This window comes from Erithacus rubecula (assembly GCF_903797595.1).
Source record: "Erithacus rubecula genome assembly, chromosome: 2".
NCBI lineage: Eukaryota > Metazoa > Chordata > Aves > Passeriformes > Muscicapidae > Erithacus > Erithacus rubecula.
Window position 1 is genome coordinate 66738568 of NC_136685.1, and position 27627 is coordinate 66766194.

At 37.2% G+C, this 27627-nt stretch overlaps 1 protein-coding gene across 2 annotated transcripts; it reads left to right on the forward strand.

Moving 5' to 3' along the window:
- The first annotated feature begins 108 nt into the window (after positions 1-108).
- On the forward strand, positions 109-27179 carry ERO1B (endoplasmic reticulum oxidoreductase 1 beta). 2 transcript variants are annotated; one of them, XM_079297476.1, is made up of 16 exons: positions 109-506; positions 4859-4978; positions 8113-8196; positions 8585-8626; positions 12709-12791; positions 14536-14609; positions 17168-17288; positions 17377-17423; positions 18487-18498; positions 19282-19308; positions 20709-20801; positions 20953-21199; positions 21978-22047; positions 23188-23274; positions 24667-24800; positions 25456-27179. In XM_079297476.1, the coding sequence occupies exons 1-16, from the start codon at positions 408-410 to the stop codon at positions 25514-25516; spliced, it is 1401 nt and encodes a 466-aa protein (XP_079153602.1). In that variant the 5' UTR covers positions 109-407; the 3' UTR covers positions 25517-27179. The 2 variants fall into 2 exon arrangements, with proteins under 2 accessions (XP_079153602.1, XP_079153601.1); XM_079297475.1 differs by lacking the exon at positions 18487-18498 and having other exon boundaries at positions 270-506.
- The last annotated feature ends 448 nt before the right edge of the window (positions 27180-27627 follow it).

Here is a 27627-nt window from a genome sequence, read left to right on the forward strand (position 1 = left end):
CGCCCAGCCGCCCCCTCGCGCGCCGCCGCCACTTGTTTTGGAGGCGCGCGTGGTCCTCTGCGATTGGGCGCCGCCGCCCGCCCCGCCCCGGCCCCGGCACCGGCAGGGGAACTACATCTCCCGGCGTGCCGCGCGGCGGCGGCCCGGGAGCGGCGGGCGCTGGAGCGGGGTGGTGGCGGCGGTGGCGCCGCTGCTTCGCGAGAGGATCTCGGGCGCGGTCGGCGGTGCCGCGGACAGGTCGCGGTGAGCGCGGCGATCCGGCCCAGACGGGTCCCGCCGCCCGCAGGAGCGGCCACGCCGGGAGGAGACGCTGCCGCCGCCGATCCGCGGCGCGTCCGTCTCCTTCCTGTGCCGGCGGGGCGAGGGCTGCCCCCTCCTCCGTCAGTCGCGGCGGCAGCAGCAGCAGCATGAGCGGCGGCGGTGGCGGCCGGAGCGCGGCGGCGAGGGCACGGCTGGCGGCGCGGCTGCTGGCGGTGCTGGGCTGCGTGCTGTCAGCGGAGGCCCAGGTGGGAGCCGGCGGGACGGTGCGGCGGCAGGGAGCGGGGTGGGAGCGTGGCCGGGCAGGGATGCCCGCTGGCTGCGGGCGGGGCTGCGGAGCCCTCCGGAGGGGCAGCGGGGCACGGGCGGGAGGGCAGGTCACTTCGGGGGTCGCGAGGGAAAGCGCAGCCCTGGGCCGTGTCATGTGCAGGCTGCCCGCGGAGAAGTCAGGGAATCTCTTGTTTGGGTCTGCAGCCCTCGTCCTTCCCCTTCCACACCCTGCGGCTGGCGCTTGCCGGGATCCAGCCCGGGGTCTGCGGGAGAAGTTGGTGACTTGGGAACCACAGGTAGCATCAGTGGGTGGGATATGCTGGGGAGCTCTGGGTTGGATCATGCCCGGGACTTCGGGCAGAAGGGTCGGTGCCCTGACGAAGCCTGTGAGAAGCCATATGTTCCAGTGGCGATGCCAGTGCCCGGGCTTGGCTTGCGCTTAGGTCGGGTCTGTTTGCCCACATTGCGGGCAAGGATGAGAACGCTCCTTCCCTCCGTAAGCTGCCTTCAGAGCTCTAGGAGGACGTGTGTCTGTGGTTAGGAGCTCGATGTTCATCCACCGTGTGATCCTGACTGAAATGATAGTTGGTGTCAAGTAGGAGAGGCTTGCAGCTGAGCCAGAGCCCTTGGAGTGAGTTTGTAGAGGAATACACCGTCCACGTGGAGCAAAGCTTGTCCTGTGGATTATTATATTTCTTATATTTTCTAAATTTCCATGGTTTATAATGTGCTATACTGTAAGTGCCACCCAAGGCGGCGATGACAGCGTAGATAACTTTTATTGCAGCTTTTTGTGTTTTAAGTTGAGGTTGTCTCTGATTTACACAATTTTAGCATAACTAAATGCTAATTGAAATTGAGTTCTTAAAGAAGCACTTAATAAAGTGGCATGAAGTTTTTTGTGATGCTTGGCAGAGAGACTGGTTGTTGCTATTTTATAAAACTGTTAGCATATTGTATTCAGAGTTTGGCTTGTGCAGGGAAAGATCAGCTAACCAATAGTTCTTGGAGTCATGTTACCTCATTCTGTTCTCTCATTCTGCAGCTATGGCAAAGTAAAACGTCTAAGGAACAAAACAAGGTGTCCCAGGTGGTCTTCTAATTGTTGAAGCAATTAAAGTACAACAACCTGATAACACTAATAAGGTTGTTTATATCAATAGGTTGCTTATTATTATATGCATTTATTCAGGTTTTTTTCCTTAATATTAAAGTGCTGACTATGTTTTTCTTTCTAGATTTCATAAGGAGAAATTGATGCAGGTTGGACATTGACCTTTTCTTCTGAAAGGTTGATTTATCTTGGAGAAGATAAGTTAAAAGTTTCACTTCTCCAGTATAGCTCTGGTACCTGTTTAAGAACTAAACAGGATTTGACAATACCTGGGAGCACTTTGATAAGCATATTGGAAATATAGAAAAAATAACTGCTATGCAATGTCAGATGACTTCTTGAACACAAATTATAGGAGGCTAATGCTTTTAGGTTTTGTTGCAGAGTTCAAAGTAATTAAGAGATGAAAAGAAACCATATGCTTGTCCATTGTAATAAAAGTGTGATAACTTACAGTGCAGTTTGACTTTTTATAAGTTAACAAGTGTAGTTCAATTTTTAAAAGGCAAAGTACCAATTGTGTGAATAACAAAGTAGGTCTTGCAATATGTAGTTTTAACCATATAGTATCCTGATTTTTATTTTGATGTCCCCAATTAAAAAACCAAATTAATTAGAAGATCCAGATGTTAACAAAAATGAAACATTTTTCTGCATATTCTTGGGGTGTTCATCATTCCATCATAAGTGAGAGCACTGAAGCCTGCACTTAGACTAATTTAAGAAACCTCTGATTGAGGTATTTGAAGCCAGTGCTGCTGTTGCATCACTGTGCTGCAAACTGACTCCACTGCTGTGCAGTGTTAGTGTTTCATATAAGCTGTTAAAATAGTTTATCATTTGTAGTTTGGTACACATGCACCTTAGTTTAATTTTAGAGCATGCTTTCCAAGGAAACATTGGTTTTGCTATTTTGTGTATACAGAGAACCAACTGTTCCAGCTCTGAAAAAGTTGTGAGAAAAAAATAGAAAAGTTAGTTTGCTTGCTCTGGTACTCTGAATTAATTTTTCTCTTAATGATTTCCTAAATCAGTTATAGTTTTTGAGGAGGATTAATTTCTGAAAATTCATTGATCTAGCTAAACTGTACTGCATTTTCAAAAATGTTTTTAGAATTGAGGTCTTAGTTAAATAAAAAGACTGCAGCTTTTTATTTTTCCATGAGGATTTGACACTGAGTGTAACTATTACATTTCTCTGGGACAGTTTTCCCCTGAAAAAGCATTTTCCATTTTGCATAGATGGTAGAATTATTTTTGTAAACAGTGGATAGCCTTATGGGCTGGTCATCAAACTAGTTTCCTACTCTTTATCTTCTCAATCAAAAAAAAGCCTTTCTTGTATCATCCTATTTATGCAGTTCAGTAATATTTGAGCAAAATGTTCAGTTATCTTTTTTGCCTTTTTATACTATAATGAAATTTTGTGCTGTTTGCTTCATGGTGTGGTGTTAACTGTAAAGGCTGCACCTTTACGGATTTCTGCCTATGTATGATCAATAAGAAAATTTGAAATTAAATTGTTACAGATTAAAGTGCATGGGGGTTTTATTTCTGTAAGCACCATTAGTAACAAGTTTTTTCTTCTGACTTTGAAGTTGGCAGTCATGTGGTCTGTGAAAAATCTGTAATTGCACATTGGCTCTTTGACAATTGTTTGCCCAGGTTTGAAGTCAGATAACATTAACAAGGCAAGCATAACAGCAGGAAAAATTTTTGGTTAAAGTAACTTTTCTTAAATTAGTTTTACTTCATTGTCATATCTGCACTACAGAATTGTGACAACCTGTTTAGTGCCTCAGGAAAAGTACGGTCTACATAAGGTGAATTTTCCACTTAAGTGCTTTTATGCTGTGTCCTCACCTCTTTATTCTCACAGACATTTGGGGGAAATCCATTTTCCAGGCCTCCTTTATGCTTCATAAAGGAGGAGAAGCCTACAATTTGGTTTCTAGTGGCTCTTTTACATCAAGCTGGGTTATATAAGGGTATCTTCTGTAAAGTACGGGAGTGATTTATCATGCATAAAACAGATTAGATGATTTCATAATCTCATCTATGTGAAATCTGTGGAGAAAAAAAAAAAAGCTACAAGATACTTTTTTGTCTCCTTTTCCACATAACATTTTAATAACTAGAAGTTCTTCTAATCCCATACAAGATATAAGATGTGTGGGCATTTCTATTTTAAATAATTTCTAGGCCATAGTGTATGTCAATGAATTTCCTGTCTGGCTAAAGATCAGAAGCAGTAAGCACCCGTGAATCCTTCTGACATGTTTGTAGTAGTTTAAGAAGTCATGACTAAGAGTAAGTTTAGATTTATTGAAATTTATTATATAATTGTTCATAGGACCACACTTTGAGTATTTCCACCTTTCACTGGGACACTGCCAGGGTCTCAGCAAGAGTGTTGCCATAGCCTAGTCTGCGAGGTTACTTGAAGCTGTCCTCTCTGCTGCATGCACAATCCTGCCTTCCCTTTCTGTGTTGGCAGTAGGACTTCTGCACTTGCAGTGTGTACTGCTTTTCATAGGGATGATCTTAACCCAGTGCAGTAGCAGTACAGCTTGCTCTCCTGGCACAGGAAGAGGGATGAGACCTGGAAAAGTCATACTCAGTTTCATGATGAATTCACATCATTCCAGTGAAGATCCCTGTGCCTCGTTTTCTTTGTATTTATTTGTTGAATTTATTTGTGAAATTGCAAACTTCTTGGGCACAGAAGAACCTATTCTCCTTTACCCCATGCTTCTAAGGAAACTAGATGGAGTGTTTTCACACTTTGTGAAGAAATATGAAAATAAAATTACAGTGTGTCATTGTAGGGTTTTTTTTTTTAGGCAGTATGACTTGTGAGCATTTGGTAGGAGAATAGTTGTTATGCAGCTTTGCTAATATACCACGTGTTTGTGATTTGGAAAATCTTGATGCTCATTTCTCAAAAAGCATCAACACATTTCAGGGGTGAAATTGTTAATCGTGCTTACATTGATTTAGCAATGCATTTGGAGGTGGGCTTAAGCTCAAAGTGCTACAGTTTTACTTGGAGTTTGAGTTATGTTACAGAGTATTTTGGGATGAGAAGTATTTGCTATGGAACTGCACTTCACTAGTATTTCTTTCAATTGCCATATTTTTCTCTTTAAAGATTTTTTTTCTGCAGTTAGTATTCTATTTCTGTATTAAAAATAACTATTTATGTATTTTTAATAGCTCACAGGAGTCTTAGATGATTGCTTATGTGACATAGAAAGCATCGATGACTTCAATACTTTCAAGATATTTCCCAAAATACAGAAACTGCAAGAACGTGATTACTTCAGATATTACAAGGTACACATAGAGTGGTATTTTCCTGAATAATTTAAATAAAATGCAGAAAATACGGGAAGGATTGCCTATCAAGTCAATTTGCTGGGGTTAAGCCGCCTATTAGAAGCTAACAGCTCTTTAATTTGGTTGAAGCAGGATTTCAGTCCCTGACAGTTATGTTGGTAATAAGTCTTGTTTGCTATGTTCATCCTGGAGTCAGTGACAGTAAATCATGACTGCTTTCATTCAATTTGTAAGTGGTAATTTTAAAGATAGTGCTTTTGTACTGCTGCATCTGGAAAAGGATCATATTTTAGCAATTTTATGACAGCATGGAGTGCTTATCTTCTAAGAAATGTGTGTAATTTGAAATAGAAATATTACCATGATTTACTTTTCTAATAAGTTGCTGTCTTATTTCTGATTTTAGTGTTTGCTATCTAGGGAACTGTTATTCCTTTAAGAAACAGGTAAAACTGTTTCTTTTTCAAGTAGTATGTAATATCACTTTTTATTACTTGAATCATTTTTTTCTCTATCTGATGTGTAAATGATTTGAAGCCTGATACTTCTGTTTTCAGCTATGCTTAACTTGAAAGCGAAGTTGCATTTTGACTGAGCTAATTAGGTGGCTGCCTGCCACTGGAAAAAGGAGCTCACAGTCCTCTAGGGCAGCATCCTGCCCCTTTGCTGCTTTTATCTCTCTGTTAGGCCAATGCATCTCTTTAACCTGGTACATATTTAGTTTGGGTGTTTCAGTTTGCCATTTGGTAGGAGGTTTTCTTGGTAAGGTTTTGTTGATTTTGTTGAGGGTTTTTTTTGTTGGTTTTGGTTGTTTTTTTTTCTCCCCAGGATGTAAAAAGTCACCTAGCCAATCTGGAATAAGACAAATATTAAATTCACATAAGATGGAGTTATGAGTGTGCAGAAGGAGAAGAAAGCACTAAACTCTTCCCTTTCTAGCCTGAGCAAGCACTAACGTGTAACTGCACCTTGCATCTCCTGCTGCATGATATAGTTCTAAATTCACTTTTCAGGAGAAACAGGATATGTGCAACTTCAGTACTAATGCGTCATGTAGTAGTGGTAATGAGATGCTCTAGAAGCAACAGAAAGATACAAAAAAAGTACATGAAGACGAGGAGCAACAGATATCTGAGACTTCATACAATAGCAATTTTATCTTGCAATTTTAGAGCTAATGTTCATTTCAACAGCAGTTCTGCAAATCATACTCTAAAGGTGTGTTGCAATCATGCCTCATCTTTTATAGTAATCTTCCTAATAGATGGGCAGATCCAAGGGCCTGTGTGCAGTCTTCCCAGCATCACATTTCACTTAGTACTTCCAGTGGTGGCAGGGAAGAATTTTTGTTGAACAAGCAAACTCAGTCAATCAGTCAGAACGTTCTTCAGCCTTACCTGTTTCAGTAAGCAATGGCTTTTTTGATATCCCTGTGCAGAATGGTGGCTGTGCTTTCAAGCACATAAATGGATGTGGAAATTGTGAAGGTAGGTGTTGTGGTTAGGAATGGTATTCCTCACCAAACCACGCACCACTAAATCTCATTCCCCTGTTTTCCTCTCTCCCTCCGTGCTACATCAGAATGGAGATGAGAATTGGAGGCACAAAGGGTTGAGATAAGAGCAGTTTTCTGGAGACAGCAATGAAATAAGAAAATGAACGGTTAAAGCAACAGTACTAATTACAGAGGGCATAAGAAAAGAAATTGTTTACATGGAGGAGAAAAAATAATAGATAATGTCAGATTATTCTGTCTGCCACGTTTTCTTGACTGGAAAGTCTCTCTGGAAGAAAGTTCCTTTCCACTTCCCCAGGCAATGATATAAGGTGGTATAGAAGAGCTCAAACCTAAATGTACAATACAGAATGGATGAGTTAGTTTGTATTTAAAGGCCAGAAAAAACATGAAGTCTGGCAGAAATTGTGCTAGGGGGTTTCTAAAGAGTAGAACACTTCCCAGTAAAAGAAAGAAAGAAATAAACGTTTGTGTCTGTAATTTTATGCATCAAAACACACAAACTGTGGAAACCTTGTGATCAACAATCTGTCTTTTAATTTGTGAAAGGACTGAATAATACTAAGAGATAATAATGAAATCCAGTACCTCATACCCTGAAGAACATTGGATGTTCTATGTAGACAGTACTTGATTGGCTTGATAAAAGTGCAAGTGCTATACAACTTCAGTTTGTGTGTGTACTGGTTTTTGGTGCTCTTCAGTCATTCTGGGACTAGAATATCTTGATTTACATGTGTTCTTTCTGAATTAATCTGCAGCTTAGGCAGCAGTATTCTTTTATTTTCAGCATTCCTCTGTGTAAAAACAGTGGCTGCCTGGTTACTTATATCTTCCTCAGTATGTAAGCATTTTTTTATTGTGAGAGTTTACTTTTAAGAAGGTGGTAATTTAACTATGTTAACTGGTCTTTTTTGGTAGAAGTTGGTGGTAGGCAAAAGTTTTATATAATAGGTCTTACTTTGAAGGTGATGTAGAATGTAAAATTCTTTTGTTCTTTATTTAAAAAGATATGAGTGAACAAGTACAAAAAATAATTTTGCATTATTTTTTCTAGGAATTGTGTTTGTGCATTGACTAGAGGAGATGGGGGAAGCAACCTAAAATCTCTGCTTTTATTGTATCTATGCTAGCAAGGTTTGAGCTGTAATGAGAAGACATTTGTCATCACTTCTGAGAAGTCATACCATCTGCTGAATGTCTTGTCAGGGGTTTTTTTGAGGAATATCTTTAACGTTTTAAAATAATAATCTGTTTGATTTTGAAATCTAAAAACATCCAAGCATTTATTTGAGTTAGTAAGTTTCAATTTCAATTTAGTAGTGAGAGATTTAATTTTTGCTTTAATGTACTATTTGTTTGTGTTCATTCACTGGAGACCATTATCATTAACAATTTTACAGCACAAAGCTTCATCTTATGTAGTTAGAGAGACTAATCAAAAGATACCAAATGACAGACCAAACTCCCCCAAATCCCCCTAGACTTAAAGTACTTAATATAACACATTTTTCCTTGTATCCTCTCCTTTAATTTAAAGGATTTCCTGATACTGAGAGCTTTCTCTGCAGTTACCTTGTGTGTGGATTATAAACTTCTGGTTTTGTATGTTTAGGTCAACCTGAAGAGACCATGCCCATTTTGGGCTGATGATGGCCATTGTTCTATCAAAGATTGTCATGTAGAGCCTTGTCCTGAGGTAAGGATCAAATAATATATCATAGAAAGAAAACGGGTTTGGGCTAAAAATCTGCCAGTTTGAAGTGGTTAGTACTATAGTAACAATACTTACTAATGAGAACTGTAGTAAAAGTGACAAATTTCCATTCCAAAAGTAGGAAAACAACCAAAATATTTAAAAGTCTTAGTCACTTTATAAACAAAGCGATAGCTTCAAGAGTAAGTCTCTCGTAATTTCTAACGCCATTTTGCATATAACATGTTGAGAAGGTAAAGGAGCAAGTTAATTTTTCAAAAAACAAGTTTGCTTTGACCTCTATAAGAACAATACTTCATTTGTAGGTTTTTAATCAAGCATAAACATTTCTATGAGCATTGTAAAAGCTATGTTGTTTTGGTTTTTTTAGAGCAAAATACCTGTCGGAATTAAGGCTGGGAGCTCTAATAAAGTAAGTACTCCTTTATTTTTGAAATTCTTTCTGATATTTTTTTAAAATCTTAATTTTGTAACAGCTATGTGACTTTGTAGTACAAACCTTCAGTGTTTGCATACTGATGAAACAGTTAAGATCAACTGCTCTTTGTGGCTTTACCTTTTCACCTATATGTCTAGCAGTGTTTCTGACATAGCTGGTACTGTCATGTTGAGTCTGTTGTTGCTGAAAAGCTGGTGCAGACTGAACCAGTGAATGACAAGGGACAGCAGTGCATGGCCACACAATGCCTGATGCAAAATTGTTGCTTCATTTCTGAGTACAGGTCACCTCTTAAAAAGCTATAGCCGAAGATGCACAGGGATAGCAGTGCTATCTTTTAAAGCAATCATAAATAATCACATCTAACATTAAAAAGACCCAAATGATTGCACGCAATTCTGCTATGACTTGTTTTCAAGAGGTCATTAGTGCAGAGATTATTTGGTTATTAGTCAAAACACAGTTAAGGCCAAAGTGACCAGTGCAAATTTAAGCAGTCAGTCTGTGCTGTTGGTTTTGCTTGCATCTCTCTGAGCCATCACCAAGTGATCTTAGCAAAGCAAAAAAGTCAAGAGGCTACATATGCCTATGAAAAGAGGTCAGAGCAGAAACACTACCCACACATCTCAAACAGAGTGCCCAAGAATGAGGGTTTAGCAGCTGATGGGATAATGGTGCCCAAATGAGTGCCTTGACTGTGTTGTGGACACTTACCTCTTGATTAACTGTTGTATCTCCATCCTCCCCAGTGCTGTCTACCTCACTGAGCAAGACTGAATGTAGTTCACCATATCATAAAGGACTTAGGAAAAGTACTGTTTGCCTTAGGTGTAATCTCATGCCAAGAAACATTATCAGAGATAGCTGAGATGAATATTTCATTGTGAATTGATGACTTGTATGATGCTGTCTGGAACAGAGCAGGCAACTCTGTCCAATCTCTAGCTCAGGAGGAAGTCTTGTTTCTTTTATACATACGTTAACTCATTTAAAGATACCTGGTAATGAAAGAAGAAAAACCTTTCCCACTGACTTAATCTAAATATCAGTCATTCTCCATTCCAGCACATGCAGCAGTGGTTGTTCTGAAAAGCTGACACTACCTCTGGGTAGCAGATGTTGTGTTTTAGCTGAATTACCTGTTGCCAGTTTTCTTTTTCATTGACTCTCTTGTCTTCCAAGCTTGACTGTAGAGAAAATGACTCCTGGAATACTATAATGCCTTCTAAAGAGAGGGATTGTGAGACTTTGAAGACTGTTTCAGAAAGGATTTTTGTAGCAGGCATTTGAGCTTCCTGATTGATTAATCTTGAGAGCCATAAATAAGTTGTTAAATAGTAACCAAAGAGTATGCTGTTCTTTAGACACTTCTCATGAGCATATGAAATTGGATTTAGGAGTGACAAAACAGATGCCTTTTGCTTTCACCGCAATAAGGAAAGTGGGATAGATTCTTTGGGAAAGCTGTCATTTGCTGTATGTTCACTACAGTGGTTTCCTTGGAGTTACCTTGCAGGTTGTTGAAACCAACTACAGTACTGAAAGTTAGGCAATTCTGTCCTTTTAATCTGCACTAGGAGACACTAATATGTGCTGCTTTTCTGTTAGAGAAGCAAATACTTCTGGGTGAAAATTGTCCTCAGAATGGACATAAATCTCACCCATGCCATTTTCTTACTTCTTATGGTTCAGTTAAATGATCTTTTGTAGAGCCAATTAAAAATTGACAATCGCATTTAGTATCCCTTTTGAGGAAATAATTTTGGTATGAATATTTTGTTTCAATGACTGTGCAAGTAGTGTGCTATTAGCCTGTGCTAAATTCCCATTTGGGGAAGTCTGGCACCTTATGGCTTATCTGTCAAGTACTGGGTTAAAAAAAAAAGGGGGGGTGATTTTTTTTTTCTTCCTGAGGACATATATGTCCAATTTCTCTCTTTGATCTTGATAGTGTCAGTCTTGGAAAGCTGAAAATAACCAAAGGCATCTTTTCTAATAGTGAGAGTTATATTCTCTTTAATAGATAATCTCATGGTAGAATCCTGTAGAGAGGTTTTCTGTGGCTTGTGTCCAGTTTCCCATTGCCTTTCTCCCCTAATGTAGAGGAGCTTGTAAACTTCTAGTTTTATTTGGGTTCTTATGGGGGATTTTATTTTTTGTTTGCTGAACAATGAAGAAAACATTTCTTTTGAATGCTGATCTAGCTGCAAAAACCAAGGTTACACTTGTACAGCTTCCCCATAGGAGTGCAGTTAGAAATAGAGGGTGTCTTTTTCTTGACAGCACCATAAGCCATTTGAAATAGTGCTGTTGAGGCACACAGTAATTTCATTTTGTACAGTTCTGTTGCATTTGAGTGGTTGAGTACATATTTTGTGGCTAGACATTAAAGCTGTATTAATCTTTGAAGCAAGGGATAGGATACAGTAACTCCAGGTTACAACATTCAACTTTGTCATTCACTTCCTGCCCTTCTCTTTTTTTTTTCCCCACTAACTGGCCTTAGGAGATCCTGGTTGGCAAGAACAGATATTTTGTCCTGATCTTGTCAGGAGTCACAGAGCACTAATCTGACAACTATTGCTGTTAAACACTGGAGAATAGGAAAGGCTGGAAACATGTTTTGAGACCTGAATGTTCGTTTTGTTAGAAACCTTAAATTTAGGATTCTAATCTTAGCAGTAACCATTTTTTCACTTCAGGATAGGGATTGGTTTGCAACTCTAGACATGCAGAATGTTTACTTCAGCATCTCAGTATGGTATTTCATCAGCAGTATCTGTTTCAGTCTAGGTTAAGGCTGTTCCTTGTTCTCATTTTTCCATTTAACATCCATATAATGCTAGAGAATGAAGTCCCACACCTGTCAAATCAAAGAAAATTGAGTGATAAATTCTTTCTAGAGTAAATATTCATGGGCAAGGACCCTAACAAGACTTAAATTATTTGGTTTTTCTAATCTCCTTCACTTCTTAGGTCTTCTGCTGTTTTTCCTTGTGTTAGTTCAGGCAAATGCATTTTTAAAAAGCAAATTGTTTTACTTACTCATCTGAGCAGTTTTAATTAAATACTTTCCTTTTTTGAGTGATACATATTGTGGTAGTACTCTGCCTCTGGCATCTTGACCACAAAGGTGTTCTCAGATATTAATTACTCTTTATTTTAAAATTTATAATTTATTTGGTTTTTTTTAATTGATCTAAGGTTTAATTGGGAAAAAAACACACATATCCCCCCTCCCTGCCCCAATCCAAAAACCTCCAAAAGGAGGAAACCAAGTTTATCTTTTCAGACAGCACCTTTTATATTCCAAAACTTAGAGTTTTTTTAGCTGTAAGGTGACAGACTTAAATTCCCTGCTTATGTAAACACATTATTATAGAATAGTGGAATTTAATCTTTAATTCTTCAAATGTTTTCCTTAGAAGTGTTCCAGAAGCAAGTATTGTAGTGGGTTATTTTTAAAAATACTTCAGAATCAATGTTAAGCTTATCTATTTCAATTCTGTCTTTAAAATAAGCAAAATTTAAGTTCAGCTAAAAATGCTTCTCTTCCAGACTTGTGCAGACCTGAAGTGAGCCAATGAATTGGATTAAAGGAAACATGAGGGGGGAAATGGCCAAAACTAATAAATATACTTACAGAAATGAAAGAAATGAAACTTGGGGTATGATTATGTACTGGCAACAAAAAGTGTGTTTATACACTGCTTGTCTTTCAAAGTCATTTTATGAGACTGTAAAAAAGTATCTGAAACACTCCATGCAGGGTACCACATAACAAAGAACTCAATTTAAACAAAAGACAAAACAAAATTTTGACTTCTTTTGCTGAATTCCCTGGAGCAGTTAAATTCACAGAGCAAAATCAGCTTGATGAACTTAAGAGAAAAAAAAAATTGAAGTAAGAAATGTACCAGAACCATATACTGCTTCTAGAATAAGCAGATTTCCCCTAATACTAGGGATCTCACTGCTAAACTTAGAAATACCCAACACCTGTTCTTGAGGATTTCAGTAATTCATTTGCATATTAAATGTGACTTTTTTTACAGTATTCAAAAGCAGCAAATAATTCCAAAGAATTGGAAGACTGTGAGCAAGCTAACAAGCTGGGAGCAGTTAACAGTACCTTAAGGTATGCTGTGATTTACATCAACAGTACAAAAATAGTGAGAAAAGAACATTTTATTTTCTGTGTCTGATGTGCTGGTTTTTGTTCTTCATTCTTCCCATAACCTATTAGAAAGTAAAAGAGAAATAATGCAAGAACATCTAAAGGCAATGGTATTAAATGATAAAATAATAATAAATTACTTTTTTTTGTTTAAAGTATGCTTTGATACTGCTTAAAAGAGGTATCTTACAACATCAAGAGTCAGAAGAAACTTGCAAATAAAACCATCTTATCTCTATTCTTTGTTCTCAATGACTATGCTGGATTAAGGGTTTTGGTCCTGCTTTGTCCCACTGTTGCACTGATGTGCCTATTTCTGATCATTCAGTGAACCAGATCAGGGAATTGAGTTACTTTTGTTGTTGGCAAAGCTATTTTTAGCTTGGATCAATTCTCTGATCTTGCTTATTGCATAGCACTCTCCAGGTTGGGTGGGAGGAATTCTGTAGGATGGTGTTGCCCCTGGGTACAAAAGTCTGTGGAACAGCATCTAGAAAGCATAGCACTCTATTGGATTCCCCACTTTTGAAAAATAGAAAAATCAATTCTTCACTGTTATTGGAGGGATTTGGTGTCTTTGCCCACAGATTTCAGCAGTATTACCTGGTAAAGATGTTAAAACTGTAAATGGAGAGCTTGAGAAAATGCCTTTATGAGAGTAGGATAGATGATTAAAGTTGGGAGAGGACAGGTAATGGATCCTGCAAGTGGAGGACAAGTTTGTGTTTTGTAGGAAAATCTCCATGTTCTCCACCTAGAAGTGCATTATCCTCTCGGTTTTGTGTTGCTTTCCTTTATAAATTGTATTTCTTGTGGTTATCAAATCTTGTCTGATGGTAATTACCAGAGAATTTCCTTACCTAATGCCAAGTGTAATCTCTCCTATTGTGATTTGGCAGAAGGTTAGAAATGTATCTTGTTGTAGAATTGCCTCTGTTTGTAGAGTTGAGCTGGTGCTGATTTGATCAAATAGAATAGGTTGTTCTTGTTATTTCAAGGTGCTTCCCTGCACCTGGAGCAGAGTTATCAATCTTAACTCTGCTTACATTTTGCTGTTAGTAGTGTAGCATCAGTAGTTCTGTGCTGCACCCAGTCACAGAAGAAAGGTTTTGGCACTGTTTGTGCTTCATAATGTGGGAACTTCAAACTACCTGTCTTTCTAGTACAGTGCACCTTTGAAAATGCTGGAGTGAGTGGAATGCCATTGTTATTAAAATGGCTTAGAACAAATAATATTCATAGAGTACTTTGGCTTAGGAGAGGGATTTAGACATCTAGTCTCCAAGTGAAAAGTAAGGCACTAAAAATTGTGGCTTTCATTAAAAGTATGGGTTATAAAAACAGGGTGAGTCCTCCCTCCCCCACCTCAAAGTGACAGCTGCTAAAGTAGTACTTTGAAATGTGTTAAAAAATGTATTCTAGGAATGTATTTTACCAAGCTCTTACTGAAGGAAGAGAAGGCACTACAGTTTGTTCAAATAATGGTGAAATCTTGGTCTCAACATTGACTTTTGAAAGTATTGTGGGTGATGCCTGCTTGAATCTCAGTGCAATTAATAAGGGCTACCTCCATGTATTCTCAAGTTGCAGATATACAGACTCAGAATCCACTTCCAAGCTATATGTGGGTTGTATTTCTTTCAAAAGCTCTTATTGATATTGTTTATTTAAAAGTTTAAAACGAATGTCTCTTTTTTCCCCTCAGTAACCAAAGTAAGGAGGCTTTCATTGACTGGGCAAGATACGATGATTCACAGGATCATTTTTGTGAACTTGATGGTAAAATGTCTAAGCTGTTTCAGAGTTTTTTATTTGCTGTCTCATAAAAATGCAAAAGGTCATGGTTTCTGTACAAATAAGCATTTTTTAAAAGTTTAAATTTTGTCCCAAGTGACAGAAATGTGACAGTTCATATCATACACACAAAGTGCAAAGTTTTGCAATTTTACAAGGAGTGTTTGGTAGCCCACACAGTGCACATTCACCATTACCTCCTTTTAGTATATTGAACAGGAGACATTTATGTAAATAAGATGGGAAATGAGAGGGGGCTAACACTTTTAAAGAAAACTTCTTACAAAAAAAATTGCATCCAGCACAAATATATGACAAACAACTTGCAGCTGGTTATTTCTTACTACTATATTGTTTTGTTGCTATTCTACTGTGCTTGGACTGAGTTTGTTCCTCTTCTAGTCTTGCTGTTTCTAAATGATCTCTGCACCCTTATTTGTAAGGACTTTCTTATTGTTAAAACATCAGGATACTAGATTCTGTCTTTACTCCATGAATGTGAGTCTTTTTATTTGCTTGTAACATTCAAAGCTCAAAGGAATGTTTTTCAGTTAAGTGTGAGAATTGCCAGCTTCAGGAGTGACTACAGAAGTCCTTTCTAATAAATACCTTAGGAAGCTTTCTGTGCTAGGAATATTTAGGGCATAATGCTAGATGTTTTATCTACCTTTAAGCTTATGTTTGGTGTCACCTGAGAAAGTAGCAGCTGCAGTGAACTTACCAGCTGCAGTTCTCTTTCAGCACTCTGCTGTGTCTTATCTGAGCACTTTCTATATGAGTTGTTTCTGTGACAGCTGATGAGCATTACTGTAGATCTGAACTGTTATATGGAATTATCTGCTGTTGTCTCTACTATCTTCAAGTAGTCTACATACATTTTTTAGTAATGCTGAGCTGTGAAAGGTATAGTTGAGGAACATTTCTTTTAGAAGTAATACAACTTAAGTATTACTGATTCTAGCTCCATGTCTCCTTTTATCATGCCCTGCTGAAGGAGGATATCCCCAGCTGTGTTTGTTCTTCCAGTGTGGTTTTTTTGGGTTTGGTTTTTTGTTTTTTTTTTTTTTTTTCACTGGCTCTGATGTACATCTTTCTGCATGGTAAGCTCACCTAAATAGCAGGAAAGTAAGCTGCCATCTCCCTGCCACCTCCCACTCTGCTGTGATGAACTGGCTTGTCGGGTAGTTTATGATCTGCAGCAGGGAGAGTGAGAGAGAGTGACTACTGGGAGTCATGGGGAGGAAGCAGAAACCCTTGCTCTCTTCTCCTCTCTTCCTGTTGGGTTTAATAATAAACTAGATAAGGGAATTAATGTAGCTGAAAAAATCTTAGTAACCTGGGTCAGCTTTCCATCATTCTGTTGCATGGCTCCACAGTGCAGATAGACTCAGTTATATGTAGATAACAAGAAGAATGGACCCCAAAGTCATTAGGGAGTGTAGGAACTGCTTAGGTTAACCACACTGTCAAATGAATAAATAAAGCTGTAATTTGACTTTGTCTCATCTGGCACTCATTGTTGTGTGCCTTGTATGAGTCTCCTTTCTTTGTTTTTGCAGCTGCTGCTGCTGAAGCAATGCTTAACTGCTCATGCAGAATCATCTCTTCTTTTTTAGAGAAGTTTCACTCTCTGTTTCTGTGAGGTTTTTTTATATTTGAGGAAGTACTGTGTGGCACTTCTTGGCCTATTCCTGTAAATAAGTCTCTGGACTTTGGGCTGGTATTGTATGTAAGGTTGGTTTAAGCATGGTTGGTCTTGACCTAGAATTTTCAAAGAGGGATGAATTCCTCCTTCTTTTTACTGGCTGTAGCTTGAAACTATTTGTTTCTACAGTGTTTTTAAGCAGAGAGAATTCTGTTTCACAATTTTCTGTGGATAAGTTACCCGAAATTTATAGTGAACTTCCAAGATGAGGGTATAGCTTGTTGAAAGGCTGCTTAAGTAACATGCTTCTTGTGGTAACCAAGCCATTTGTTTTGCAATATGCTGAAACTTTTGCTCAGTTAAGCCATGTGATTCAGACTTTTCTGCCAGTATACAAGGGTATTTGGAGAAAAAGTGGCTTTAGCTAATAAATTTACTGTATGTACCAGCTACAAGATGTACGACTTTGATCTTGTCTTTATTGAAAACCCAGTGTATGCAGTATACACGTTTCATAAAAGCAACTCCCTCAACCAAATACTGCCAGATAAACCCTAGATTTGGAGGCCATTTAAAACAAAACACTCTTTGTCTTAGCCTAGGGTCAGGGAATACAGTGCATGTCAAGTGTTTATGGTAGACTTAAGCCACATAGGTAATCATCAGACATTATAGAAATTAGAGACACACGGGAGACTTTGGAATAGATTATATACTTTTGAGCTTTGTATTTAGCATGTATTTTGCTGCATTTTTACGTACATGGCACTTAAAACCCAACTGGAATACAGACTAGTATTATGAGATCTCTTGTTTGTATTTATTTCTGTGTGACTGGTTAAATTAAATCTTTTTCTATTGATCACTTAGCATATGTAACAAAATTTTTCCTATTTAGACGAGAGATCTCCAGATGCACAGTATGTGGATTTGCTGCTGAATCCAGAACGTTACACTGGATACAAGGGGCCTTCTGCTTGGAGAGTATGGAACAGCATTTACGAAGAAAACTGCTTCAAGTAATTGGGAAGGAGAGGGAGCCTGTTTCTTACACTTGTACTTCAGTTTAGCTAAAAACTGATTTCTGTTTTCTCACTTTTTTTTTAGGCCTCGATCTGTCTATCGTCCTTTAAATCCACTGGCACCTAGCAGGGGTGGGTCTTGCCTGTTTTGTTTTCCAATGCACTTCTTTTAACAGAGTGACTGTTGCAGTACAAGTGATACAGATAGCAATCTTAAGTCTGTACTTTCTGCTTTTTTAATTTCCTCTGTGGAAGTAGCTGTGCATTTTTGATATCTAGACTAAGACTTGTGGTACTTTATTACATTCATGCCTAATCTTATCCCTGATAATGTCAGGTAAGCTGATATGAAAACTAAATGGTAAGTCTCAAACTGTTTACTAAGTGTCACACTAGTTTTCCAATTTGAATGCACTCTTGTATTCTTGTTTCTTTTTTTCAAAAAACATTTAATTCATTTAAGTCAATTCAGTTCATATTTATCCTGGTATAATATAGCTGTAAATTTTTCATCCACAGTGTGTAATATATTGCAAGTGTACACATAACTGCATTATTTGAAGGACTGGGCACTTAGGAAAAGCAGTAGTTACAAGAGAAGCATTTTTAAAAAGTATTCTAATTACTTGGGATTTGTTTTCAAATTTGAATTGAAAGCTATAACCTGGTGTTTCAAATTAATCGGCTTTCCCTTGTCAGTATGTCTCATTTCCCTTAAAAATTAACTATTAGCCAATAGATTCAGTTAAAAATATCACCATCCACTAAAAAAATCAAGATATATCAATATTTATAATTACTAAAAGCTGACACACAAAAGAATTGTAATGGTTTAATGCAGGGATCAGAATTTCAGGAAAGAACACTGAACTGATTGTTTAACAATGCAGACTAAAGACTATGGCTTCCTAACCATCTTTCTGAAGCTAAAATATAGCTTTCAAGAATATGTATACCAGCTGCTAGTAAGATTTCAATTTCTTAGTGACTTTCATTATTCCAGTGTATTAAGTCTTGTGTGGTCTTCAGGAATAAGAGTGGAGGGAAGGACATTAGCCTATTTTTTTATAAACTAAATAAGATTTCTTGCACTTTTTAAGTGTTTATAGTAAAGTCTGTGTTTCATTACTGCTTTGCTGTGGAAATTATCTTTTTAATGCTTATGCATTTCTTTTCTTTTTTTCCCCCCTCTAAGGAGGAGATGATGGTAAGTCATCTTACTTTCCTTGACCTGCAGAAATGAAGTTAGCATTAGAGAGTTTGGGATTTTGGATTTTATTCACTTTACTGCTATTGAGCTAGAGAGTATGAAAGTTATGTTTTTATGCAGGTTATTGATCAGAAAATGTTTATAATTTTACTTTCATTTGGAGTAAGGGGAAGGAGCGAATAAAACACAGTTCTCCTCTTGGTTCTTATTCTTGTAACAGAATATGTGTTGTAATAATGTTATTAATTCAAGACCCCCATTGATACTTATGTCAGATCCCTTAGAAGGATAGGGCCAATTTTTGTGCATTTTCTTGAAAGGCCTTGATTTTGGGAAGATTGGGAGAGAGGGGGGAGAAAGTATTTGATCTGCCTAGAGGGAGGCAGACTTCAAGATTTTTCAGTCAACTGAAAGTTCTTGGGGAAAAGATCTAAGCCTAAAGGAAGCCTTTAGGCAGGTTAAGATGAAGGCTCTCAGAGCTGCACTCTGCCATCACATCATTCACCAGCAGTGCAAATAATCAGACTTGTGCTTCCATTCACTGCTGAATGCCCTGACCAGTAGCTTAGGCATGCTCATTCTTGTATTTCTCATATTCTGTCTCCAGCAGATTTAAACCAGCCTCCAAGTTAGCTGCTTCAGTGCCTATTCTCATTTTAATAGCTAAATTATTTAACTTCACGTCTAGATGGCAGCTGATGTGCTATGCTTAGTAATATAAAGATCCTGTAATGTTGAAAATGAATTCTCTTTATTTAACTATGTACTTTGTGTTTACAGGAGAATCTTTCTACACGTGGCTAGAAGGTAAAGGCTCTTGAATGAGTTAATACACTGTTATGTTCACCAGAAGGAACACTGTAGTAGATTTTTTGTCTCTTCAAATATTTTTTACAGTGTAGGCTTTTTAGTGAATTGTGCAGAGCTTCCAAGTGTTGCTCAAGTGCTTCTTTCCTTGAGGATCTTTAAAAATCTTCTCATTTACTTAGACAGCATACTCCTTAAACATTTAAGTGTTTTATCTTTTATAAAGAGGGAGTTCACTTCATTGCCAGTTACTTTGAATCTTCTGGTTATTTTAGGCATTTAAGCAGAGGTGTTATTAGTAGCAATACTGGTAAGCATTATTGTTTGGAAATAGCTTTAAAGAACATTAAAGTCTTTGGTGGCTCTGTTCCCAGTTAGTAATCGAAGTCTGTGTGTTCAGAAGGCAAAATAATTTTCTTCTTATTCATGTTGAAATGGAAATTATTATTGCAGTAGTAGCAATCAAAATCCCATTTTGGAGGTGTGCAGAAAATTGAGTCAAATGTATTTAATTTTAAAATTAGTTCATTCTGCCTTTCTTAGGCCTTCACTTGTCTGTTGGTGTTGTAAGAAAACATATAAATTTACATGCCTTTGAAAATGTAGTCCTGTAACTGAGGACATGTCAGCCTCACAGGAAGGCTTCCCCATCAGTTCCTCCTGCTTCTATTTGTGGAGTTTGGAGCAGCAGGAAAGTTGCCCAAATATTTTTGAGAGGAACAAACTCTTAAATTTGAAGTGTAGTCTCTAACTTTGGTTCAATTGGAATTGTGAGTAATTTCTGCCTATAAATTATATTCTGACATTTCAATGCCACCGTATTTCCATTTATGCTGTAGAAATCTTTATTCATCAAGTCACATTTTTAAAGGTTTTGTCCTATGCATTTACATTTTCAGTGAATTTACAGTACAGCTATGAAGAATTATTTTTGCTGTTTTCCAATGCTATAAGGTTTTCTGGGCCTTTTAGTGTTTTTTTCTTTCGGGCCACTCCTCTAAATCAGTGGTAGCTCTAATTGTTAAGTAAGGTGGGTCACAGTATATTTCTGATTTCCAGACCATCAAAATTCAACATTATTTCAAATTTATTGCTCAAGCAGTGTAGGCATCTTATTTTTGTGTAGCAATTTAGCTGTGCCAACTGAACAGATCCTTATCTGACTGTTTACTAAAAAAAACAAGCAAGAAATGTCAAATGTCATTCTTAGTATTCCTTTATATAAAAAATAGGGGGTAAACTTTTCCTATGATGGTTATAAGGGCTTATTAACAATACTCATATAATTCTTGAAAGTCAGCAATGCAGACTTGGTATCACTAAAATGTCAGGGTATATTCATTTTAATAAATTATTTCCAGTATTTAGTTTGTGATCTGTTTATTGTTTTTCTTGGACAGGTCTGTGCCTTGAGAAACGAGTGTTTTATAAACTCATTTCTGGACTGCACGCTAGCATCAACCTGCACCTGTGTGCAAATTATCTTCTTGAAGGTATGTAGCTAAAATTTCTAAATAAAATTCTACGATATCTGCAGTATGTATTTTGGTTTTTCTGAAAATTATTGGGGTATGCTTAGTTGCTTTTGTGTCCTAAATATATCTTTTACTACTCCTGCCCCTTTTTTTTTTCACCTCTGTATAGAGACGTGGGGGAAGCCTCGCTGGGGACCAAATGTGAAAGAGTTCACTCGCCGCTTTGACCCTGCTGAAACGAAGGGAGAAGGCCCAAGGAGGCTCAAGAACTTGTATTTCTTGTACTTGATAGAGCTGCGTGCTTTGTCAAAGGTTGCTCCCTATTTTGAGCGTGCAGTTGTCGACCTTTACACTGGCAATGGCCATGAGGATGCTGAATCTAAAGCTCTCTTACTGGATATCTTCAGGGATACCAAGTAAGGCATAGGGGTTTATTAGGAGTTTGAAATTCTCTGTTGTGTTTGGAAGTGAGAAGAGGTGACTCCTTGATAGGATAGGACAAGAAAGAGAGTGGAATGAAGAAATAAAATTTAAGCAATGGAAGAGATCAAGAGGAATTTATATGTTTGATAGCTGAGGTTTGGATATACCAGTCTTTAAAAACAAGCAAAAAAGACTCATAAACCCCCAAACAACTCAACACCCTAGGATACTCCCTGTGTATTGTTTTTTCTGATTCTTCAGTATAAGATACATGTGATTTATTTTGAAAAGGAAAGTAGTACATGCAGTAGTACTTTTAATGGTCCACTGAGTAATCCAGCTTCTATCACAGACTTAACCCCTGCTGGTTTGGCCATCCCTTCTTCCTTCTATTTATTCTGCAATTTTCTTAAGTTCAGTTTCTTTGCTCTCCTTTTTGCTAGTTTTTGTGATTGGTAACATGTTGTGTGGTTTCATTGCTGCCCCTAAGCATGGTCTTGCTAGAGGTAATTGAGATGTAGTCAATGATCAGTTGGAAGACAAACATTAAGCCAGTTTCAGTATTAATTTGAACAAAACTCTGAATAACAGATTTCTAGTTACAATGATTGAATAGTAAAATTGATACCACTGAGTAATTTTTTAAGGCCTAATCTGCAAAGATTAGGAACTCTGAAAAATACTGTACACTGATGGCATCAGCTCACCAAGTTTAGCTGAGCACTGTAGTTTATGCCAGCATTTACTTTTATTGCATTTTGTCTTTATTAGGTCCTTCCATATGCACTTTGATGAAAAGTCCATGTTTGCTGGAGATAAAAAAGGAGCCAAGTCACTAAAGGTAAAGCTAGTTTTCTGAATGACATCCAAATACCCATTTTGAAATTAGGCTGTCTTATTTTAGAAGGCTCTTCTGCTTACCATAAATATACTGCTAAGAGTAAGGTTTTATCTCTACCTTTTCTAGAGTTGTATCCAAGGTCTTTTAATCAACTTTATGGTAAGGTGCTGTCCTGATCCAAGCAGACTGAAATCTGTGGCTTTGTGCCTTGAGTCTGGCATCAGGATTGTGGCTGGGCAAGTGAATATTACCAGTAAACACAGTGGTCCTTATTTTTAAGTAGAGTATCTGGATTAAAAGAACCCACCCTGTCATGTTTACTTTATAAAATTATGACTTATATAGCACAATATACAGTATATTCTTGTAACATAATACTAAACTTTAGAAAACATAGTTCCTAGACATGGGAACCTAATGTGAATGCTGCACCTACCCATCAACTTCCAGTATTAACATGCCACTGGTATGAATTGCAATTCCACAGTTGGAGGGTGCTTGGTAATTAAGGTCTGGTTTTATATTTATTAACACTTATGATGCTTATTTCAGTAGTGGTTTGTGATGTCATCAGCATTACAAAAAGTGCTGTTAGAAAAGTGGCAGTGTTTTATCAGCCCAGCTACTGTTTTTTGGATCTTAAAAAATTGAGATCTGCTTAATTAGTTCTGCACTGTATCTGTTCCCACTCTGTCTGAAGTTGCACAGCAACAATCTGTCCAGAGTTTTGAACAGGAAATATCTTTTGTGAATTGTAACCTGTTTGTCAAAAAAAGCGGTTGATTCAGAAGGGGTTTGAATAACAGAAGAAAAAATGGGCAGGGACACAGATACAATAGCTCAGAAAATGTGGAGAAAGCTGGTAGAAAATCAGGGTACAGAATCCAAGCATTACCCTGTGTATTCTGTATTTTTGAGGGGATTTTTTTTTTTTAAGAATTAGCTGTTAGAAGTGGCTTGGAAACCAGAGTCTGGGTTTACATGGATCTTTGTTATGGCCTGACTACATAAAGCAATGGTTTTGTTCAGTTTTGGTAAGAGTATTGATATTCTAATGCTACTAGGTTCATTCACGTTCTGTTTTTGTAAAGCTAAGATGTACATTAGCTTAAGCTTTTTTATTTTGTTTTTAACTGACAGGAAGAATTCAGATTGCATTTCAAGAACATCTCCCGCATAATGGACTGTGTTGGATGTGACAAATGCAGGCTCTGGGGCAAGCTGCAGGTACAGTTTATTTTGTGTAGATGTGTGTGTTCTGGCAGGGGCATGTCCCAAGATAAGCATCTATTTCATTTTGGCTGGACACTTCTTACCTTTGCATTCAGGCTTTCTGCACGTGGTTGGTCCTTGGTATCATTACCTATATATTAGAAATAGATATATGTTTAGTTTACCATACCATTAAAATTTAATTTTTTCCAGTTGTTTATTTAATTTAGTCATCAACTGTTTAGTTTACTAAAAGGTAGGGTTTGTGTCTTAAAAGAGATACTATTAAAGCAGATGCTTCATGGTGAGATATTTCTAACAGTCAATGAACTTTGTAGAATAGCTATGGGAAACCTTCCTTTAAATACAGCACTTACTTGTTAGGGAATACAATGTGATATTTAACTCCACAAATTGAGGTGTAAGAAAAATAAGTAATTCAGATCTTCACATTTTATGCACATGAATGCAAAGGTGTGCAGTAAAGCTGAAAGTTGAAAACCAGTTTCATTTTCTTGGCACTTACTGTTTTTATTTTGCTGACAACAGTATTTTAAACCCCAAGACTTATATTAAATCCAGACTGATAGAAGTTGTTTTGGAGTGCCTGCTGTACTTTACCTTTGTATTGCATTAAACTTATCAGAGTGCAATTTTCAAAGAGTTTGTAGCATCAAAAATTTGGTGGTCTCTGCTGAATTTCTAGAGTTCTGTTATCCTGTCCTAGTTAATGCTTCTGATCCATTGTTGTTTTTCCTCCTCACTAAGAACTAAAGAAGGCCAGATTTCCTGACCTATAAAGTTCTCTTGCAGCCAGCTTCAACCACTTTTTGTCGAAATCCAGTGGTTGCCCAATTGAAACTGAAAATAAGAAAAACTACTTCTGTTCTATTCCTGCATAGAAAATGGGGGTTGAAATTGAAACTGCATGGTTTGCCACTAGGATTGAATGGGGGGAAAAAGCACATGTGTTGTGATACATCATTAAAAAACTTAGATTGACTTCAAAGGAGAGCAAGAGAGGGAAAAGGGAACATGTGTTTGTGCAGGAGTAAGGTAAGAGGAGGGAGCTGGAAGTGTTGTAATGGACATGTTTTCATATGCATGACTGAGAAGAAAAGAGATAGGAAAAGAAGAGATTAAAAAGACAAGGGCGAAGAACAAATATTGTTGAGGAAACAAATGTTCTTAAATAAGTGACTGAACCTGGCATGTCCTGCATATGGCCTTGATGTCATGCATTTGCATTAGTGCCATGGTTTTTTGTACAGTTATTCGGGTTGAGGGTCAGTATATAAGAATTGGTACTAAAGTTTGCCTACATTAGTGTGCTTTTAGCTTTTTTATGGTTTTGAGTTTTTGAAGCAATGATCTTACTGATGGTAAAATATTGAACTTTTCTTACAGACTCAAGGCTTGGGAACTGCTCTGAAGATCTTGTTTTCTGAGAAAGAAATACAGAGCCTTCCTGAGAATAGCCCATCAAAAGGTTTTCAGCTCACACGGCAAGAAATAGTTGCTCTTGTAAATGCCTTTGGAAGGTAAAATGTTATAATTTTAATAGTAGAAAAACATAAAACTTCAGTGTCAGTACTCAGTTTCTGTGGAAAGACAGTATTGTACATGTAGCTGTAGGTTTTTAAAGGCTGAATTACTATCAGTGATATTGATACATTTAATGCCTTCAAACTGAGCATGTGGATTATTAGCCTGAGTCTTCATTCTGTCTCAAGTCTCATCAATCTACCTTCTACAAGATGAAATTTAAGTCTCTTAAATTTGATTAATTTTTAAAAATATATTCCCTTCAAGTGATGAAGCCTTTTAACAGCTTTAAAATAAGTGTACATAGAGCATGCTTTGCTCACTGTTAGTTCTTCAGATTTTGAATGTAACAATCTGTTCCTGTTTAAACAATCTATTTAAACAATCTGATAAAAGAATGTAATAAACTTTACTACCTGTGGTTAGGGTTTTTTAAATGTTTGATGAAGCTGAGACAATTAAATATATATATAAACTCTAATCCCTGTCATATATTATGTAAATAGAAAATGGAGTGTCAGATAGTAGGCCTGAAAGTGTGTTAATCTTTGGAACAGAATTGTGAGAGAAAAAACTAAAGGAAAATGAGTGTGATAATTTGTACTTCTCTTTTGCTGACTCAGTAACACTATGATGGTTTTTGTTTTACAGGCTTTCCACAAGTATAAAAGAGTTGCAGAATTTTAAAGTTTTATTACAACAAACTAGGTAATGAAGGTCTTTGCACAACCCATTGGTGAAGATCATTTACATGACTGCATTGAGCAGAAGGAACTGATCCTTACAGGACTCACATGAACTGATAAAAAGTAAAATCAAATCCCAACTTGAATATTTATGTTTAAACTAGGAATGGTTATTAATTAGAAAATATATTTATGAATGAAATATATAGTTTTTAAATATGTAAATTATGCTGATCTGTTTATTTTTTAAGTTTTCTGCTTACAGTTCTATTGTACTGAAACTTCATAAATTTTCTTATTTCCTTGTCTTTCTGAGACAGCTGTTTTATATGAAAACATATGTACCTCCACCCTGACTTGGCCTCTCTAGAAAGAGGGGAGTCACTTCTTGTGTCTCCCCATTTACTGAGCTTCAGTGGATTCTGAGGATTTGGTATGTTAGTTCTGACTGTCAAAAGGAAGATGCAGGGGAATCCTCTGAAAAAACAAAGAAAAAAAATCAACAACAAAAAAACCACAAACAGGAAATAAGTCTCTTAATGAGTTTTACCTTCTTACTGTAATAATGAAACTTACTTAAAAATAGCAAATTTACTGAGCAGAAAATTTTTCATGCTGGGCTTCTTTGCATCATGGTGATACCAGCATTTTTTGCCCTTGTCTTGTGCTTTTCACAATTTTTTTTTTTAATTACTACCTTGTCTCTGATGCAGCAGAGTTGAAAGTGACTTTTCTGCAGCCCCTTACCTGCATTTACTTGGAGGCAAGGGTCAGGACAGGGGGAGATAGTTAGTGGAGTGCTGCTAGCTGAAAAACCTCAGTCAATCAGATTTCTGTTTACTCCATATTATTTTCTGGATTGTAATCACAATTTCAGTTTCCAAAAGTTGGCTCTTTAGTGTCTTAAATGTTAAAATAGCACACTTTGGTCTTTGAGCCATGGAAATAAATTCGCTCTGAGTTATGTTTGAGTGCTATGTTAAAAGGTCACTGTAAAAATAACTTGCTTTTGTAGCCACTTAAAAAAGATGCTTTTTAAAATTCATAATCATACTGACATTTAATGCCACATACTCTATCTATGCAAACCCTCACTGTATCTTCTTTAAAATGATACTCAACATAGAAAAACGGGTATGTTAATAACGTTACTTTCATAAAATAAGAAATTATTCATGTATCATTGTCCACATTGTTAGTGGTAACTTACCAGTGTCAAAACAGAATTCAGAAACAGCATTACCATTAGTAGCAACCAAATATTGGTTTAAATTCAAAATGAAGTAATAATTTCTTTTAAACCAGCATGTTTAAAAATGAAGCTAGGTGTTATGAATGTAGGAAATGCTGGTGCAGTGTAGATACATCTCTTGTTTTTAAAAACATGTCTTCACAAAATTAAGTGCTCTTAAACATTTTTTACCCTATTAGATACTGAGTGACCTATTTATATAATTGATTGTAACTCTATTGGCTTCTATAATGTGTTCCTTTACCACTGAAATTCTCTGAAGGCAGGAATACATTCTGTCTTTTGTTTCCAGACTAGCCTCAAATTTCTACCTGACTGGAAATGAAATAGACTATTCTGCTGACACCTGGCTTTTATAAAAAATACTGTTGCTTAAGAAAGTTAACCCTTTTGTGTCAAAGTGAGATATGCTAAATGAAACAAAAAAAAAATAAAAATAGGGAAATAAAAAACCAACCAAAAAAAAATCCAAACCATCCTTACAAAGTTTTGGTGATAGTTGCACAAATTGGCAGTGAACTGGTATCCCAGTGGAAGTTTCTGTTTAATCTTGTAATAATTGGACATGGTGTGAGGGGAAGCTGATGCCAGTTTGGGGATGTTATGTTTTTCCCTAGTAGCCTCTCTGGCCTGTGGGGCCCTGTGTCTGAGCAAGTCATCACAGGCTTTCTTTTTCTAGATAAGCAGAAGAGCAGGAGGTTTCTAGGTGGTTTCCTCTGGCCTCTTCCACGCTCTGTATTTGCACCCTTAGAGTTTGTCTCTTAAATTGAAGTGGGAATCTAGGTAAGTAGCTCAGATGTGAGCAACTGTGTTTGGTAGATGAGTTACACACTGAGTATCCAAATCTTCTGAGTAATTGTGTATATTGAGTGTAATTTTTAACTG